We start from the raw sequence: 18,931 nt of genomic DNA on the forward strand, positions 1-18,931 counted from the left end.
AAAGTTTTTCCTTTAACTCAGTCACAAAGACTTAAACTTCTCTAGTAGTAATAGAAAGCCTTATACTTCTATTTGCTCCTGTTCAAAATTACTCACACATATTTTCATTTTGTGTGAACAAAACGTTACATTCAACATTACATTTTGATCCTGAAAACTTCTGTAGGAGTTCATTATCTGTTTGCATGAAAATCATTAGGAACAGTATTTATGGCTCTCCAGCTTATGTTTTTACTAACACCCCATGGACAAATGGCACAAGGATCTGAGTGCATGTACAGCAGTTAACACATTCTAGCCTCAGTCACTGAGGGCATCTGTCAGTGAAAAATTAAAAAAAAGAAGAGAGCATTGTAATCCACACAGCACAGGAATTGTCTTCACATTCTCAGTTGTGTTTCTTATTAAGGAGTATACAGCATTTTACATGTTTCTTTTTATTTCTGGAAATCATGTGTTTATACCCTTGAAGAAATTAACTATTAAACATATTTCTCAACTATTCATTAGAACAACACTCAAGTCTGTAGGAGACTTTATTCCAACAAATGTAAGGGATGTTGTAGCTTTCAATTTTACAGCAAAAAGTTTAGGTCCATTTAAAGACTTGAAGCTTATTTGAAAAGTAAGTCCAAAGTTATGGAGGCAAACAGCACAGTGATTCACAGTGTAATGCCTTACTGTGCAGGATGGTAAGCTGCAGCCAGTGCTCAGGAACTGCACTGACATTTCCTCAAGAGCTGGACTTGCATACCAGCAGTGGTGTCAGGGATGGCCACGCATCAGTGAAGGTAAAAAAATTACAGAAACAATCCCTTCTGCTCTATCACTGTTGATCAGGGTTCTACTGTACCAACATGCCTCACAAATCAGATTCATCACCCTGTCTCTGAGTAGTGCCAGTGCTCAGTCTTTGTCATTCAAGATTAACAGGTATTTAGTACCATATTCCCATTAAATAACTCTGCAGAAACATTTGCTCGTTCATGTAACCAGATTCTTATATTTTGCTTCCCTGATAAATGAGCTATTTGCACTTTACTTAATGATGACACTCACTGGCGTTCCTCAGAGGAGACACATACATTTGGTACTGCTGAATCTGTACGATGCTATGGAACTCCTACGGTGACAACACATACATATGAAATGTATTCAAATACCACAGTGCCTGAAGTGGACATACATTCTTTGGGCTAGAGAGAGTGAGAGTAAGAGCAAGCATGTAGCTTGGGGAAGAAGCATAAAGTTTTAAGGATTTTTTTCTGTATTTCACATTAGGTAGCCCTTGTGAAAAGCACAGAAACTTGGAGGGTTCACACAGAAAGTGAATCATTCTTGCCTTCATTATGACATGACTTCACTGGGAGGCAGAGAGGAAACAAATAAACCATTCCTGTTGATATCCTGACAGTTAAAACCCTATCTTGGAAAATGGGAGTTTGAAATATAACCACAGAAATGTTTCTTCATGGACAAATGCCCAACCACTCAAATCCTATCCAAAAGTCAAGTGCAGGCACTTCAAGCAATCACTGGACATGATGCCTAACTGGAAGAGAGATTTACACCAGTTTAAGTTCCAAGCAGGTGCTGGCACCTCGTCTCCCATGGGGGTGCGGCTCACATGTTTTTTTTTTTTCCTGACTCATTCAGGAAAATCTTCGATTAAGAATGATGGAACTGACTGAAGATTATATGGTGCATCTTGTTATTTCAAATGAAATTTGTGGTCAATCTGAAAAGAAAGGATCCAAGGTGCCTGAATTCTCAGATCATTGTGGCAAGCAACTATATTGTGCTTATTCCCTCTGGTCTGTTAGCCTGAAAAGATAATAGCACTTCAACCCAATGATGTGAGCTTACACACTTCCTCCACATGTTATAACTACAACCATTTATTCATTGCTATTAAGTCTCTGTTCCCCTAAGTGCCTTTGAATCTGAAGAGGGGGCTTCTGTAAGAAAATGTTTGGAGCTACTGCTGTTGTGCATGTGGATTGTGCCTTGCAAGTTTTGGGACTACATGACTCAATGACAGTACCCCTCTAAGAAGGGCTAAGAGAACAGGATATTTTGACACAAGGTGGTCATAGAGATAGGTTTAATAACCTGCTCCACGGAAATTCACCTTGCTGAAATATTTCGCTGCGCAGTCCCAAAGCTTTGCAGTCCAGTTACTACCTTTTTCTTCAACCTTTGTGTGATTTAAGAAGGACTGCAGCCTGCATCTGAAAACTCAAAGTGGCTCAGTTGGTGATACCTAGAGCTCTGGACCTTCTATTTCACATGAAGATCTTTGAACTTTTGGGTGGATGCCATTTGCACAGGAGAGACCTTCTGGGTTATAATCAGGAGGAAACGTAAGTAAACATTTGTTGCAAACGTCACTCAGATTGCTATTTGGAAATACACAGCAATGCACCACCTGAAGTAGCAGTTCCCAAACTCTGATCTGGAAGATCAAGCTAAACGATTAGGGGGCCCTACATCCAGACAGGCTGACTCATTCTGGGGCTGTGGAAAAGCACTTGCAGCCTCCTCTCCGCCATATAACCTCGTGAGATCCAACCTTCAGCACCCAACAGACCTCGCATGAGAATCTGCTGCTTGAACAACAATACAAAAAAAAAAAAACCACACCAAAAAACAGCGAGAATAAATCGTATCAAACACAGATCATACAGTGAAACATAATCAGACTACAAAATACAGTAATGTGAGTGAAATGAGTGCAGTACATTTCAAGTCACACCACACTTTAAAAACATTAACAACTACTAAGCAGTGTAGGTACTGCTGAATGAAGCAAAGTGCACAAAGAGCTGGGTGGCATTAAACCACACAGCCTAGAAAAGACTCTTCAAATAATTTGATTCAGTTTTGGTGGAAGTTAGTACGCTGTGCAGAAAGTGCCTACGTTATAAATAAAATGTAAAATATTGACATCCATATGGTCTCTGTGAGAAAAATAAACTTTTTAAAATTATTATTTGCTGTATTTATTTGGGAAAGCTAAATAAAGTCCTGCCTAGACTTCTCTGCACTGACAATATTTGCTGTGTAGTTTTGTTTGGAGCCCTTCTCTTCTTTGAGGTTTCCTGTTTCAGAGTTGGAGAGCTCTTAATGCATTTTAATTCTGAAGAGTTGCCAAGGTTGTTAGTTCTGTTACCAAGCTGGGCTTGAGGGAAAGACATTTTCGTCTACATTAACTTCATATACTGATTTTTGCAACTGGAACATCTAACTATAGCCTCTAATATTTTTAATGCTAAAGCCCTCTAAAGAATGGTGTTTTAACACTTTGCACTCTGGTTGATATATACATATACATGAATAATATTCATGTGGAACAACTCCATGAGAAGATGTAGAGCAAGGACTTAGACTCCTGCAATTTTTCCTAAATTTTACTATTTAATATTCATCATGTACCTCTAAGAAGGAGAAGTATGAGAAAATTATGATTGTGTAAGTAGCATTTTTGCACCACCTATAACCTGCATCTTTAACAAAAAATGTTACAGCATCTAGCTGTCTGCAGACATTTAGCACAAATATCTGTTACATGGGAGAGCTGGAGAACCATTTGAAAAACTTGTGAGACTACTTCTCAAGTTCGAAGAGCAACTTTTTTTTTTTTTTTTTCCCTGAAGTTTAATTCTTCTCAATGTGGACACAAGGGATCAAATCTCACCTGAAATTGGGACTGTGTATCTACTAGCAAATAACCCAAGGACTGCCCTCCAGCACAGAGGCCAGCTATCAAAATGCAGCCTGCATCCATATTATTAACCTGTTAGCAACCAGAACAAGACAGTAACATACAAAGTACGTACCAGAAAAGGCATGTTGGTAACTCACTAATTGTGTGTATGCCAAAACCTATGCTAGCAACTGCTCTACCAATTAGCTGTACACATGACTGAGCAACAGTGCCCCAGAAAATTTCCTGGCAGTACTGACTCTAATAACATAGATGTAGTGTGACTGGCTTAACGTTAAGCTTCTAACTTATTTTGGCTTCTCATTGGTCAATAATGTGATTCGTTCAACCTTTTTTAACCATCTATTTTAGGATAAAACAACCTCTAAATGTATTCTCACCTCTAGATAGTTAGGCATCAAGTCAAAGTTTTCTGACAACTAAAAACTGGTGAGAAGTACCTGACAACTCATGGGCTTATGGTTATTGAAGCAAGAGCAAAGCAGGAGCAAGAAAAATACCTAGGATCTTATGATGTTTACTCTTGGGAGACTATGAAGTATGATACTAGCAAAGCTGAAGTGTGATCTCAGAAAATCAGAATGAACATATTTAACTTGCTCTGTTATCAAATGTTTTTGTTCTCTTGATGATCCAATACAAAACAAAGCCAAGAATATTTTTTAATGCATATGGCATTTTATGCAAAGTTGTAAGAGTCATAATCATCATGCAAAACCCAGAGTTAAAGGCATTTCCCCCCATTTCTTTGTCTCATCTCTACATATGAAGATGTCATAGTATGGCAATGCCTTGCATAGCCTTTGTACAATATTCCCCAAAGAGTAATGAAGACCTCACGATACTAAAGAACAGTGTAAGATAAAAGCTTGTGCAAGTAAAAACAGAGTTTGATCTGCAAAGTGACCACAAACTGCAGCAATTCATCAACAGAAGCTGTTTGGGAGCTAAGGATGAGTTTGCAGAATTAAAAAGTGAAAAGTCTTCCTTCATTTTACTGTAGATCAGTACATTCAAGATTATGTTGAGGGGATAATTAACACAGACATCTTTTCTGTTAATAAGTTAGCAGTAATTCTTCAAGATTTAAAAGTTGGCATTTGCTCAATATGGCCATAGGCAACATAATTATGTGATTATTTCACTCCTGAGGCAACTTCAGTTACACTTAGCTCCTTTGTTTTCCACATGCTTTTAAGATTAGTTCAAGCTACAGATTAGAATTTTATAATTAATCTCCAAACCATGATCAGAATAATAAATCATAAACAATGCCTCCTGGTTTAGAGGGTTTGAACTCTGTCACTGTTACCTTGGAAACAGGATAACAATTTTGCATAGCACTATTTAGTATAAGAACACTGTGAAGCACTAAACCTTTCATGAAAACAGTGTAATGATCTTCCTTTTAATATTTATCCTTACTTCTCAGTATTTAAAAATAGTTTACTGTTTTTTTTTCCAACTTGCAAATTCTGTTCATTCAATTACATAAAATCAAGTAAATAAATTACATTGCAAATACTGTTAGCTCAGTCCTATATGGAATAGTTGTGCAGCATCTTTAGATGGAAGACAATACTCTTCTAAATAAGTCTACACTGTTGCTCAAGGTATACTGTGTACAGGGGAGATGATACATCATGTTCTACTTAAGCTTCTGATGCTTTCAGTTTAGTGGAAGTATTCTTTCTTAAAAAATAACTACAAACGTTAAAGAATTTCAGGATCATCTATGATTTTAGATGCTACATCTTCACGTTTTAAAATATCAGATTTAACACGTCTTTCACAAGATTTGTCTTTTGCAAATTCTACAAGCCATGGACTGCTAATCTTTTGTCTGCTGTATTATGTATCTGACACATCTGCTTTCTAGTCTGTTACTTAAGAATACACAAAAGGAAACGCTCCTGCCACTTACAACAGGGATGACCATACCCTGACTCCAGAGAGAGACTGTGGTCCCCAAAGGTACCAGACCGACAATAAATGACTAGCTCCCTGACATGAGACAGTAGAAAACTACAGGGAAAATTACAAAAAGGAGGATTCACATTACATGAAGTACGGAAGCTACGCTGGGGAATTAGCAGAATCAGAACTGGTAGTCATTAAAAAGAAAGGAACATAATAAAGGCAGCCACTCAGAGCACTCATTCACTCATCAGTCAGACAAGGCAATAGCTGGATCAGGTGAGCAGTCACTGTATATCGGTAAATTAGGAGCCAATAAATAATATAGTTATGGTTGGTAAAAAATAAAGAACAAAAACAGTTCTGTATCTTCCTTTCATTCCACAGAACACAGGGACTAATTACAAAAACAGATCTTGTCTAGCTGACACTTCAGCTAGGGTGCTATTACCTGCTTGGGCTATGGTACCTCAAGAAAGGTACGAAGGTCACAGAGGCATGACAAACAGAAATGATCATGTATCAGGAAAAACACTGCATGTAAAACAAAACAAAACAGCAAACAACAACACAATACTGATGTTGCAAGTCATACATATATATTGGCAGCAGCAAGGCAGTAGGAAAAAACCCTCAAAAGTAATATAGTAGTACTAATTAGAAGACAGCGCCCACAGACGTGGTGAGTATTCACTGTTACTGTTTTTCTAATCAAACACATATCAGGAACAATTAAATACTATTAGCCCTTCCTGTAGGTAGGGAGAGAACTCCTTTTAGCTTTCTTTCCTGATTCTGTTTTTGGCTGTTCACCATACACATTAGGCAGTCCTTGCTTTGTCCATCAGGAGTGTATGCATGCACATGTATATGCTTCCGCTGGACACACGCAAAACCCACATCAAGGGTTTTTTTTTTTATTTTTTATTTTTTAAGTGTAACATTATACCTTATGGCTTATTGTAGACAAAATGAATTCTGCAAGTAGTGTACTATTTTGACATACACTCAATGTAGTCCTTCAACTGTTACAAGAAAGGGAGTTTAATGATTTCTGAGTCTTAGAATCTAACAAAAAATCAAAATAAACTGGAATTAAAGTCTCTGATGAAGTTTCTTAAATTAATGAAATGACTAAATACCTGCTAACTAGCATTAGAAATTGCATTAGAAAGAACAGTGTTGGAACAAGTAATGAGTATGGTACAAGGAACATGCTGAATCTTAAATAAATGCATAATTCAAACCTGTATGGTTAAGTTGTCCAAATTCAGAAATGAATGCGGTGAATAAAAGCAATACAAACCACTTCTGTGGGTTTTACTTTACTGGACTGTTACCTCTGAAGGAATCGAGGCAAACATTTTTTTTTTTTTAAAACTCAAACATAAAATTTATCTACAGATCCAACATGAAGGACAACCCTCTAACATTAGGTGGCACGATACAGTGACCTACAGTCCTCCTTCACTTTCAGATCCCAGTGGATTTTTATTTTATTAAAAAAAGAAAAAAAAACTAAACACACACAAAAAGTTCTTGCATCAATCCTACAGAGCACATTTGCACTGCATTGAATAGTTTCATTTGTTAAGATCAAATAAGGTAAAAGGCACCAACAGACCTGCCAGACTATTGGCTTATCTTAGGCAAACATACTGCCACACAGGAGAACAAACTGCTTACACATTTCTAAGGTAGGCAAGTGGACATATTATGAAAAAGATTGGAAAAAAATATCCAGTAAAAAATAAGCAAATATCTTTGTCCTTGTATACCCTCTGGTGGCTGTACAAGGTTACACTGGCTTTACAGTAACCAGTCAGGCAATTTCTTCAGTAGGATGGAATCAGAGTGCTCACCTCTGCACTAGTTCTGTTAAATCAACAAAGATTCATGAGATCAGGGTTCTGAATGGGAAAAGCTACAAAATTCTGCACTGTTAGCTGAATCCAATGGATTCTTATGTAGGTTTTCCACCAAAAACGTCACTATTCTCATAGCAACTACTACACATCTGGGGCACGTGCCACATGCTTGGCTGCATGGAAATAGCAGTAGCACCCCTAAGTTAAACCAAGCATTAGTTCTCCATAATTCCTCTAAGGGTGGAAACAATTTGGCACAGTGGTTGCAGAGACCACATAAGAACCGCTCATGCTAGACACACAGGTTACATGAGACAGGAACAAATAGCTCAGGCTATTGGACAGGCCTGCTTTAAACATGCAGAGGCTGCTCTGCCCGCATGTGCTGAAGAAGTGGATTGCATCAGGGACCAAAACTGTCAGTGTAAGAACACTCTGCACGCAGACAGCTAACATTTAATTTAGTACAGATAAAATAAACATAGAAGATAGCACAACCAATTTAAAATAAATTCACAGAAATAACCCAAAACAAAAACAGCAAACGTAGAAGAAAAAAAAAAAAACACCAAACCCACAATACACCACCACACCTCCCAAACCCTCCAATAAATAAAAGGAGAGGTTGGCACCCTAGTCAAAGTACCAAGTCCCCTCTAAGGTGAAAAAAAAGAAAGAATCCTCATTACATTATGGCTTAGCAGGACATAAAGTGAATTCTATTTTGTTGATGGAATATGCAACTGGTGAAGCAGAAAAACAGCAGCAGCCAAAAGGACTAAATATAAAGCAGGTTTTTAGCATCTCATGTCTATTCCTTCATTAACACAAAGACGCAACAAGTTTTGCTACTCATTAAACAGTGCCAGAAATAAAATATCCTGGCAACTGCTGAAGTGTTCAGCCTTGTACAAAGTTCTACGCGGTTTGGCAGAAGGACATATTTCTGAGGCATATTGTATCATTATGCTGTGCCATGTAAATAAGGTACTTAAGACTGCCAACCTGAAAAAGACATAGAGCAAGGTTATTTACCAGTACCTGCATACTAACTAAGAGAAGAAAAAAAAAAACAAAATAATTTCTTGAAGTGAATTGAGATAACGTACGTTCAAGGTGAAGAGTTCATAACATACAGAATGTAAACAACAGATGTACAACATGCGAGAAGCAAACTGAATATCAGGCTATATGTGCAATTCACATCCTTTTTTAATTAAAAGGAAACCTTATCTTCCATACACCATATACAGCGACAGTGCTGCCAAGTCCTGAAGACAACTTTGAAGAAGCTTCCCTTCATATACAGCAATTGGGAACTCAGAAGCTGGAGAGCTGGCTCCATTCTACAGACAGCAGATGCAGACTTTTTTTCTGTGCCCAAAATGTACATTGGAAAAACGCTACAAGACTGGATAACGTTGGTAGCTCTTCTTTCATGCTATTCAACTGTTGCCATTTTTATAAGTATACAGTCACAAGCATAAATCCAAACCCCTTTTTTTTCTGTGCATTTACAGGTGTGTTTAAGAAAGTTAGCTCCTCTTCCATTTTTGAAGATGACACCTATGCAACTGTATTGCTTGTCTTTCACCCCCATGCCTGGGTTTTGCAATAATGCAGCACCAGCTTGCCATCACTTCCAAAACACTGCAATAAAATAAAAACAAGAGCTGTTAGGTTATTCACAGACTAGCATATGCACAAAGCAAAACAAAAACAAGCCAGATAAATGCGTCATGAAATAGTGTTGTTCACAACAAAGGTCTCCATCGCAACTGAAGGCATGACATACACAGGTGAAGGACTGCTCTTCCAGAGATTGTATGAAGTCATGTCTCTTCAAACCTTATTGATACAGATTTGTGAATGGCAACGCTATTACACTAAAGTCAAGGTATTACCAGCGTAGCTAGGAGCAATAACAGATTTAAAGTGCCAGAATCATACAACAGACTCTGGTAAGCACATTTGGAAAGAATATTTTAAAATGAAAGTCACCTCATAGAGGGTTCCAACTTCCTGGTCTGGAGATGGAGCAAAAGACTGGTTTACGTATATAAACTGCAAGAAAAGAAAACAGAAGATGGAGACTTGACAAGTAAGGTACCCAGAAGAAATGTTCTTCAGGCCGGGATAGGTAAATCTGTCCTCTGTTCATTACTTATTTAACAATCTTTACAGTCTGCACCAAACTACAACTAGTTAGCATCTTCACTGCAAGGTGGAGGGGCAGCATGACTTCCAAATGAGCCCCAGCAAGCTGCTGATCGCATTCTCCTGCAAGCTGACCCACTGCTCTCCCATACGGCAGCAGGAAGTGAACTCACTGGTTTAGTTCTTGATCTGATTTTGAGTATCCAAACCACTCCCACTAACCTAAATTTTCTCAATTAGAACAATGCTCACAGAAACAGATTATTTTTTTGTCACCATTCTCACTTCCTGCTCCAAATGTAAGTACACAGTATAGCTAGTCAACAGCGTCAAAGAGGCCCTTGGGATCTGCAGCGTAAGATGGCTGTATAGGTATCACGCAGTTTCCAAAGAAAGCCCATACAGTTCCTAGGGTTTTTTTCCTGAAGCTAAGCTTTAAGTTGAAACTATGCTGGAAGAGTCCATGCCCCTTTATTTTCTTGTTGAGACAATGAGTTAATAAATTAAACGGTTGATAATGAATTGATAATTCATAGTTAATGAATTAAACTGTTGATAATACCCACCAGCAGTAAAAACTGTAACTATTACTCTTCGAGACATTATTAGAGTTACCTTATCTGATACTTCAGTTGCAGATTTCAGTATTGTAATGAGTCTAGCTTTTATTTTATATCTAAAAAGAAAGCTTATATTAAAAAGTGTAGGATGTTGAAAGTAAACTTAATTTCAAAGTTAGAATAAACTTATTTCTGCATCAGTTCCAACTTCTACATTATCAGAAGGACTTTTAGGCTTCAAGGGGATTAAGGAACAACATTGACACTGTGCTGCCCACCTGTGAACATTCCCACACTAACCATTTTGAAAAAGGTATCAATCTTATGACAGTACTTTTAAACTGTCTGGAAGGGAAATTCTGAAGGAAACGAGTCACCAGTGTTCAGAAAATCAATCCCAAACGCTTCAGAGTTTTTCCTATACGCTCCTTCTGTACACCTGGTTTTTAGACCTGTGCTGCATGTATGAATCTCTCAATGAAGGGCACTTTTGCACAGCATGTGCAGAGCTGTGTGAGGTGCACACTGGGCTGTAGAATCATAGAGTCATTAGGATTGGAAAACTTTCAAGATCAGCTGGTCCAACCATCACCCTGCTACCAATGTCACCCACTAAATCATGTCCCTAAGCACCACATCCAACCTTCCCTTGAACACCCCCAGGGGCGGTGACTCCACCACCTCCCTGGGCAACCCATCGCAATGCCTGACCACTCTTTCTGAGAAGAAATGTTTCCTCATTTCCAACCTGAACCTCCCCTGGCACAACTCGAAGCCACCCCCTCTAGCCCTACCACTGGTTACCTGAGAGCAGAGCCCACCCCCGGCCCCCACCGCCCCCCTCAGGTACCAGCTGCTCGGAGGCCATCAGTTTGAGGAACTTCTTGATGAAGTCGACGAGCCCCTGAATGGTGCGGGTGCGCTCCACGGCCCACTTCTTGGTCCTCATGATGGGGGTGTCGCCCACGGCCTTCAGCAGCACGTCAACTGCGGGGGAGGGGGCGGGCGCCATTAGCAATCGACCGCGGGATCCCGCCCCCGACGCGCCCTCATTGGCTACCGCCGCCCGCTCTCTCGGCCAATTGGCCCTCCCGGCCGCCCATCACCACCCCATTCCCCCCCCGCCGTCTCCACAGCGGCCTAGCCGCCACGTTACTTTTCTTCCTGGCGTCGCCGGCGGGTTCCTCGGTGCCCGGCGAGCCGGCCGCGGGAGGCACCGGTTCGGCAGAGCCCGCTGCTGCCGCCGCCGCAGCCCCGGTTTCCGCAGCCTCCTCCCCGGCTTCCCCTTGCGGTGACACCGCCGCCTGCTCCCCGTCCTCCGCCATGCTGCTGCGGGCCGGGCGGAAGCCACGCCCCGTCTTCGCAGCGCGGCGCCGCGAGGCGTTTTGTCCCTCGCGGGACGCCGTCGTTCCCCCTGCTCCGGTCAGGCGCTGGGGGCGGGGCGGGGCGGGGCCGGTTGGGTCGGCTAACGGCTGCGGCTCGGTGGGGCCCGGCCGGCGGGGGCGGCCGCACCATGATCAAGGCCATCCTCATCTTCAACAACCACGGCAAGCCGCGCCTCTCCAAGTTCTACCAGCGATACGTACGGGACGGGAACGGGGACGGGACGGGGCTGGGCTGGGCTGGGCTGGGCTGGGCTGGGCTGGGCCGGGCCGGGCCCATCCTGGGGGGCAACACTGAGGGGGGCTTGGGGGGGGAAAAACGGGGTTTGAGCCGTGTGGGGGGGCACCACCGGGCCCCTGGGGGCCCCTCCAGCCGCTCCCTGCCTCACCCCAACGTTTCCAGGTTTCAACAACAAAAACCGTTTTCCCACCAACTTCCTTATTTATTTGTATGTTTTTATTTAATAGCTTATTTCTCGGTGGTTCTAAAGACGAAGGGGAAAGCCCTGGTTCAAAGGCAGGCTGCATTCCCGGATATTTATTTATTTATTTATTTATATATTGGGAACTTGCTCCCAGTGCTGCAGTGCTTTTTTGGCCTCGCAGCGTTCCCTGATGTGGCGCTACTTGTCTCCATGCGCCGTGGCAGAGGTGCTGGAATGAGGAGGGTGTTCCCGTGGTGAGTGTAACTAGTTAGCACTGCCTTTTCATTCGAAAGCTTTCAGAGTGTTAGAAAAATGCAGTTCATGCAGGAAAAAATAGAAATTACTTGCAAAAGTATGTTCTCTTACATGGGAGAGGGAAGGCTGAAGCAGCTCTGAAAATGCGGCATGAGGACTTGTCTGAACAGAGGGAAAGTGCAGTGGGAGGGATCCAAGAAACAATGTGACAATGCTTAATTCAAGGAGAAGAGATTTTAAGATGGCAACACTTGACTTAATTCAACGATAAGAGATTTTAAGATAACGCTTTAATCGTGTGTATGGCTTTTCCTAGCAAACAGGCTAAGCTCTGCTTGGGCTGACCTTGGACAATAAAATCCAAGAAAACAGCTGATGCTTCCCAGGATTATGTAAACAAATTATTCTTTTTAAGTAGTGTTATTATTTATCTGTATCTGTGGCCAGTTACTTAAAATTCTGGCCACTACGGAAGTCATATTTAGCTTTACTGGAAGGGATGTATCTTGCTTCGCACACCTCAGAGCAAGAATTATGACTGTGAGGCTTCGGTTTACACTGTAAGGCTTTTACTTAAAGGAGTGTAACTGATACAGGTCATTGCTGTGGGCAACTGAATTTGATCCTTTCTCATCAGAAATTCGATACTGAAAAACTCTAATATATGTCAGTTAATCCCTTTTTCATCTATCTCATCAATTCTTTGCTACCAAGCTGTTGTCTTTATTTCACTGTTCCTAGTTTAAAAATTCAAATGAAGTATTCTCACCTACCTATATTGATAAGCATTCCCCCTGTGTGCATCTGTTTCTTTTTGGATAACTTTCAGTGCAGAGCTTCAGTAACTTCTGAAAGATGTCTCTCCCTCATCCCTCCCTGATGGTGGGGATATAACAATTAAATAGGTAGATGAAATACTTTGGAAAGGCGTGCATCTCCATCGTCAGTGTGAAGCGCTTCAATTTCATTTTCATTTCCATTCAAATGTAGATATCTTTTTGTATCTTTTGATACTGTTGTGCATTTGCAAATTTCTGGCTGGGAAAAGGAGGAACAGCGGAAGGAGAAGTAAATAAGAAGAGGATAACAGATTTCTCTTAGGAATTCCACTCAGCCCCTGTTAAATGAACAGATCCTTAATGCATAAAGTAGGATAATATGCATATGTAAACATAACACTGCGTAGTGTTGAAAATGTAAATAACGAATGAAAATATGATGTCATTATTATTATTTTTAGTTGCCTGTTGTTTGCAACCTTGTCTTGATCATCCATTTCTGTGTAGCTTTATGTTTCACAGTATAGACTTGCGGCCATAAATTCAAAGTTGAAAGTAAGCTTCAGAACAACTTTGAGAATAAGGGCAGATTCTGAAAATGAAAGTTATTTTAAGTAGTCAAAGTACTTATCTCAGTTTCTTGAAAAAGACACATCCTCTCTTTCCTGATAACCACAAAAAACATGTGAAGAAGCTGAGATTACTGCAGTGAAGGAAGGCAGGCACAATGTAAGAAACAGGCTATACAAGCAGAGGAACTTGCACTTGACTTGTTCTGTGTTTTATAGAGCAATTTGTCTGCTGAAGATTTTTGTTAATATCTCTGTTGGTTGTGGAGGTTATTTGTAAAGTAACGCACAAATTTAAGGTGAATGCAAACTGCACTGATGCCAGGATTTACTTGCTTAGCAATCATGAAGGGGACTGTACCCGTTGCTAGCTGAAGTCACTTTTAACATGCACCAGTATTTGTGGTGTAAAACGCTGACTTCCATCATTGTTCAGGGATTGGGGCTACCTCTGCTTGCTGACTTCAGGGTTCAGTGCTTAAAATCAAATGCAAGAGTAGAAGAATTATTTGTAAATTTTTTGACTGCTGAAGTATAGACTTGTGAGGAATGAGTCTGCCCTTACAGAAGGGTAGCAGAAGCAAATGTGCAGGAATGATGGACAGTTGCAGTGGGGACTCAAGAAGAATGCAGTGAACTCAAAGTTAGAAGCGATGTTTCTGATCAGTAAAAGACTGTCAGAAGGAACGTTAATAGCTTAAGGGAATGCATGGCTCATGAAGCCTTTGTATTTGAACCTACTTCTGAAAGAGTTATGTTTTGTGGGATTTTTTTTACACATCCTCACCACCCCCCTGTTAGATCTTTGAGACTGTGTTTTCTACCTGCTAATGGATGAAGGTAGTTACAAAGGATGTCTATAGCTGTTCAGGCTACAGTGGAGATGCAGCTCCTACTGAATATTTCACAGTACTATTTATTGAATAAGCTAGTTTTAAATCATGGTACTTCTAGAATTTTCTTAAAAGCTGTCACATTTTTCACGTTTATTTCACAGTAACGTGTTCTTCTGCAACTTAACTTGTAAAAATGTCTTTTTTTTTAACACAAGTGTTAAAATGACAACAAATTGCATATTGGTTTTTGCAGATGTAAGGCATGAGAGGCAGATAGTTTGAGGATACTTGTATGCTTTGTGTTCTATTTAATTGCTGTGGGTGCTGTGCATTGTTAGTTAATCCATTTTAGCTTGATAGCAAAATATGTTTTCTTTTATAGAGTGAAGATACGCAGCAACAAATTATCAGAGAAACTTTCCATTTGGTATCCAAACGTGATGAAAACGTCTGTAATTTCCTGGAAGGAGGCTTGTAAGTATCAGGTTTAAAATAAACATTCGGTACTTGCAAATACTTCTGCTGATAGTAGCATACTTGTTTTTACAGTTCTAATGTAAGTGCCATGTCACTTGACCTATTTAATACACCAGTAATGATATCATGTTGATGCCACGTATACATATTCCTTACTAACTGGAATATATACTTACATATGTGTGTGTATGTATCAAAATTACTTAGGCACTAAACCGGATTTTTTTATAGTACTGTAATTGACACAGTGCTATATCTAGTCTTAAAAGTGATGCAGGCACAAAATGGGGAAGAAACAGGCAGATGATACCTAACCAGTTTCCCTGTAATCCAGGTAAAAATTTCTGGTCTTGTTTGGAGATGCACTGGCTTTTGCCATACCCATTGAGAAAATTAAGATATTTCATAGCTGTTGTTCAGGCTCAAGCTCCTAAAATTTGAGTGGACAGCTTCTGAGAGTAGGACTCCCCATACTTTTTGTCAGGGTTCAGACATGCTATATGAAGTAGGAAGAAAAAAATATTTAAAAAATACATTACAGCAGTTGTAACTAAGACTTTTTATTAACATAGGTAGAGTAGAGTAAGAGAAAAGCCAGGCTTGGGTCCTACATCTCTGGAAGACAGGTTAAAAATATTATTTCTGGAATCATGTCAGTTGTTTTTTTTGATGCACTCTTACTTTAAATGAAGAGAAGAAATTCTGACATGGAAAAGTGTTTTATTTTGAGATACTAGTCATCAAGATTGAATAGTTATGAAGGAAAGGAGTCATAGTCGATAGAGTAAGCTCATAATCTCCAGTATAAATGTAGATTGTCATAGTCTGCTAAACATTTTAATAATGGAAATTTTCTGATTGATGAAAGCTAGTATGTTAATGCCTTAACTTTTTGTGTGCAGAGTCATAGCTAAATATCTAGCTGTACCATGTCAGTTACGATGTCTTTTTCTTAGTCAAGGTGATCCCTTATATATATACATGTATATATATATTTAAAACAAAATGCTTCTCTATTAACTACTCAGCTTTTGGTCTTATCATTAGGTTCATGAAGATAGTTACAAGCTGGAAATATGCTGGCTTGAAATCTCTAAGATCAAGAACTCATTAGGAGCCTTAAAAAATTACAGGATACGACAGAAAAGCTAGACACAGAGGACGCAAGTCTGGCTTTCCTCTTACTGCTTGGTCTACAGTTGCCATTTCAATCTATATATTTTTTTCCAGGGCAGGTATCACTTTATAGTTTGCAATTTGGCCAAAGGCCTCAGGATTTTATGGATACTAGCTTAGTATACTGAAATATTTGGAAGAATTTGGGTAGTTCAGTTCTGGTATAGAGTTAAAGGAGAACTGAGATTTATAGCCATGTAGGTCCAGGCTAATTTTATCTGAGCAGACATCCTCTTGCCCAAAGTGAACGTTAATAATCTGCCAAACATCTCTCTTCTTGATTTATGTATCTTATTCAGGAAGGCTATAGCAGAAGAGAAATACCAATTTAAATATTTTCTCTCCTTGTTGAAATAATTAATATCCATATAGATAACAATAACTGTGCTTGTGTGTTAAATGTAATTTGTGCTGTCTTGGTGGTTTTTTTCTTCCATTGTAATTATATCACAAAATAAAAGTTGTAACATAGTTGGGTTTGGGAAAGCTCCAGCCAGCCATTAATAACAGGCCTCCTATTAACTGAAATAACTTTGGGGAGTTGTCCAGCATATCCTGAGATGCTAACTGAGCTTTCATGTTTTCTTTCCATTTTAGATTAATAGGTGGATCTGATAACAAACTTATTTACCGACACTATGCCACCTTGTATTTTGTGTTCTGTGTGGATTCCTCAGAAAGTGAGCTTGGCATTTTAGACCTAATACAAGTAAGTTAGTCTCATTGTTTTTTGTTTGTTTTTTAAGTGGAATTATAATTCTAAGTACCTTAGAAATTCAACTCAATATTTAGCCATGTCTTTCTCTGCAATACTCAGAAATGAAGCTAACTATGAATACACTCAAAGCGCAGAGTATTATTTTTGGGTCACCTGCAATTTTCTGGACTTTCTTTGAAAAAGTGAATTCCCAAGTTGATTGTAAAGAAGGGAACAGTTCATCTGGAGAAATCATCAGTTATTTTTAGTTGCAGCTTTGTAAGGCCCTGTTTTGGCTGCAGGTCAAAATGATGCAGTCCAACCATTTGCCAAGACGATTTTGGATGATAGAGCTTTGACACACAAAGCTGCTTGTGCATGTGTGCGTATATTTACTACAAACGTGACAGATTAAAGCATCCAGAACCTCTTTGGATGAGAAGGTCCTTGTGGTTTAGGAGCTTTTATTCATATATGCCTTAAAAGTTGTTGTTAGTGCTATTCTTTACTGGGGTGGGGAGAGGAAATGAGGACAGAGGGAGAGCTGGTACAGGTTTCTTTGGGTCTCCATAGGAAAGCATTGTCAACAAAGCAGCTTAATTAGATAATGGTTTAATAAAATAGAATAAGAAGAGGAATGCAGATGCTGAGTAAATCCTATGTTCATTCAGTTGCAATGCATATTGTGTTCATGCAGCATCAAATGGAGCCCAGGTGGATTTTCTCATAGCACATTGCACATGGATCCTGTCCATGGAGAGTTGTTCTCCCTTTTTTGGGAGCTATTTTCAGATAACAGATAATTTCCTCACAAGAAAACAACTCTGTTCCTAAAGGATGAGCTCATGAGAACTTCTTGCTGCAATTTTAGATAAAGACAACGCCATGCAGGTGGTGCAGTTGCCGCTATCAAGCGGGTGCTGCCTGCAAGCTTCTCTGCTATGATTAGCTGGCAGCATTTATCCTGTGGCCAAGATATTTGTGCAGCACGACACTGTTCTGAAAGCCACAGGGTTCGTGCAGTACGGCACAGGCCTGGGGCTGCTTACGTGAAGCGTTATGTGGATTGCTAATTCCTGTATGTTCAATGGTCTCTTGGTCCTTGATCAATACATTCCGCTCCTTGATCCACCTACAGTTTACCTTTCCCCACGTTGCTGTAAGTTATAGATTACATTAATAACATATGGGCTTCTCAAGTCCAAAGTACAAAGCCCAATAGAGCAGATGTGGCCTGTTCAAGATCACTAACTGTTTGAATACAATGTCTTCCACAGGGCTTCTAGCACAGCATGTATGATTTAAATTGCTAAATAGGTATTTATCAACTCAGCAAGAAAAATCATGGCTGGTAATACAAACACTTGTATGTTAAGAGAACTCTGACTACACCAGTGATTTTCAACTTAAAATTTGTGCACGAACAATTTCACTTATGATCGTTAGTGTAGTCAGACGTGTTAAACAAAAAATCGTTTCACACCCTGAAGTGATGTAGGTCATTACATAAAATTGGGTCTCAGCTCAGTGATTCACTTACGGTTAAGCATTTTAAAATTTGATTCAGTCCTAATAAATTTATTAATGTGCTTGAACTGTGTTTGCATTGTATACTTGTGTTAGGAATATTATTGCCCTTAAAAGCTTGTGTGTCGAGAAAATTGATTTTATTATGTGATCAGTGGTGTCCTGAGACGTGGGCCTGTATGTATTGACTATTGCATTGCAGAGAGCCCTGTGAGCCTTAAAAGCCTCATGGTTCTCTGCAGACCTTTCTTGGAGCTGAATAGCTTCTCATAGTTACCTACGAGTGTTCAGAACAGCTCTTAACGTGAAGTGCTCTTCTGGACCGTAGATCCAAATTATCTTTGCAGGTGGGTGTGTGGATAACAAGGAAGGAAACCATTTTTCTAGATTCTTGTATCATTTTTGCTCATACAAACATTGTGCAATACCTGAATAATGCAAGTTGCTGAGGGCAGTGTATAATGGCCTTGCGTGTTTTTTAGCATTTTGTTCTACATGGTTGCTTAGTTGCTTGTCACTTAGTTAAGTCTTCTAAAGTACATTCAAACTGAGAAAAGAAGCATGTTAATGTTTCATGTG

At 39.7% G+C, this 18,931-nt stretch overlaps 2 protein-coding genes across 3 annotated transcripts in view; one reads left to right on the forward strand and one right to left on the reverse strand.

Moving 5' to 3' along the window:
* Window positions 1-7,948: 7,948 nt before the first annotated feature.
* On the reverse strand, window positions 7,949-11,595 carry ATG12 (autophagy related 12). Its single transcript, XM_066987874.1, has 4 exons — window positions 11,386-11,595; window positions 11,080-11,216; window positions 9,514-9,576; window positions 7,949-9,162 (listed from the first exon to the last, which is right to left on the reverse strand). The coding sequence occupies exons 1-4, from the start codon at window positions 11,552-11,554 to the stop codon at window positions 9,103-9,105; spliced, it is 429 nt and encodes a 142-aa protein (XP_066843975.1). The 5' UTR covers window positions 11,555-11,595; the 3' UTR covers window positions 7,949-9,102.
* A 49-nt stretch (window positions 11,596-11,644) lies between these two features.
* The window catches only part of AP3S1 (adaptor related protein complex 3 subunit sigma 1), a 33,187-nt gene continuing 25,900 nt past the window's right edge, over window positions 11,645-18,931 (forward strand). The window contains exons 1-3 of one of the 2 annotated variants that reach the window (XM_066987873.1): window positions 11,645-11,811; window positions 14,858-14,949; window positions 16,726-16,837. In XM_066987873.1, coding sequence (XP_066843974.1) covers window positions 11,743-11,811; window positions 14,858-14,949; window positions 16,726-16,837 — 273 coding nt within the window. In that variant the 5' untranslated portion in view covers window positions 11,645-11,742. The remainder of the gene's footprint in view (window positions 11,812-14,857; window positions 14,950-16,725; window positions 16,838-18,931) is intronic. The other variant, XM_066987872.1, reaches the window with a different exon arrangement.

Source organism: Anser cygnoides, chromosome Z (genome assembly GCF_040182565.1).
Source record: "Anser cygnoides isolate HZ-2024a breed goose chromosome Z, Taihu_goose_T2T_genome, whole genome shotgun sequence".
Classification (NCBI taxonomy): domain Eukaryota; kingdom Metazoa; phylum Chordata; class Aves; order Anseriformes; family Anatidae; genus Anser; species Anser cygnoides.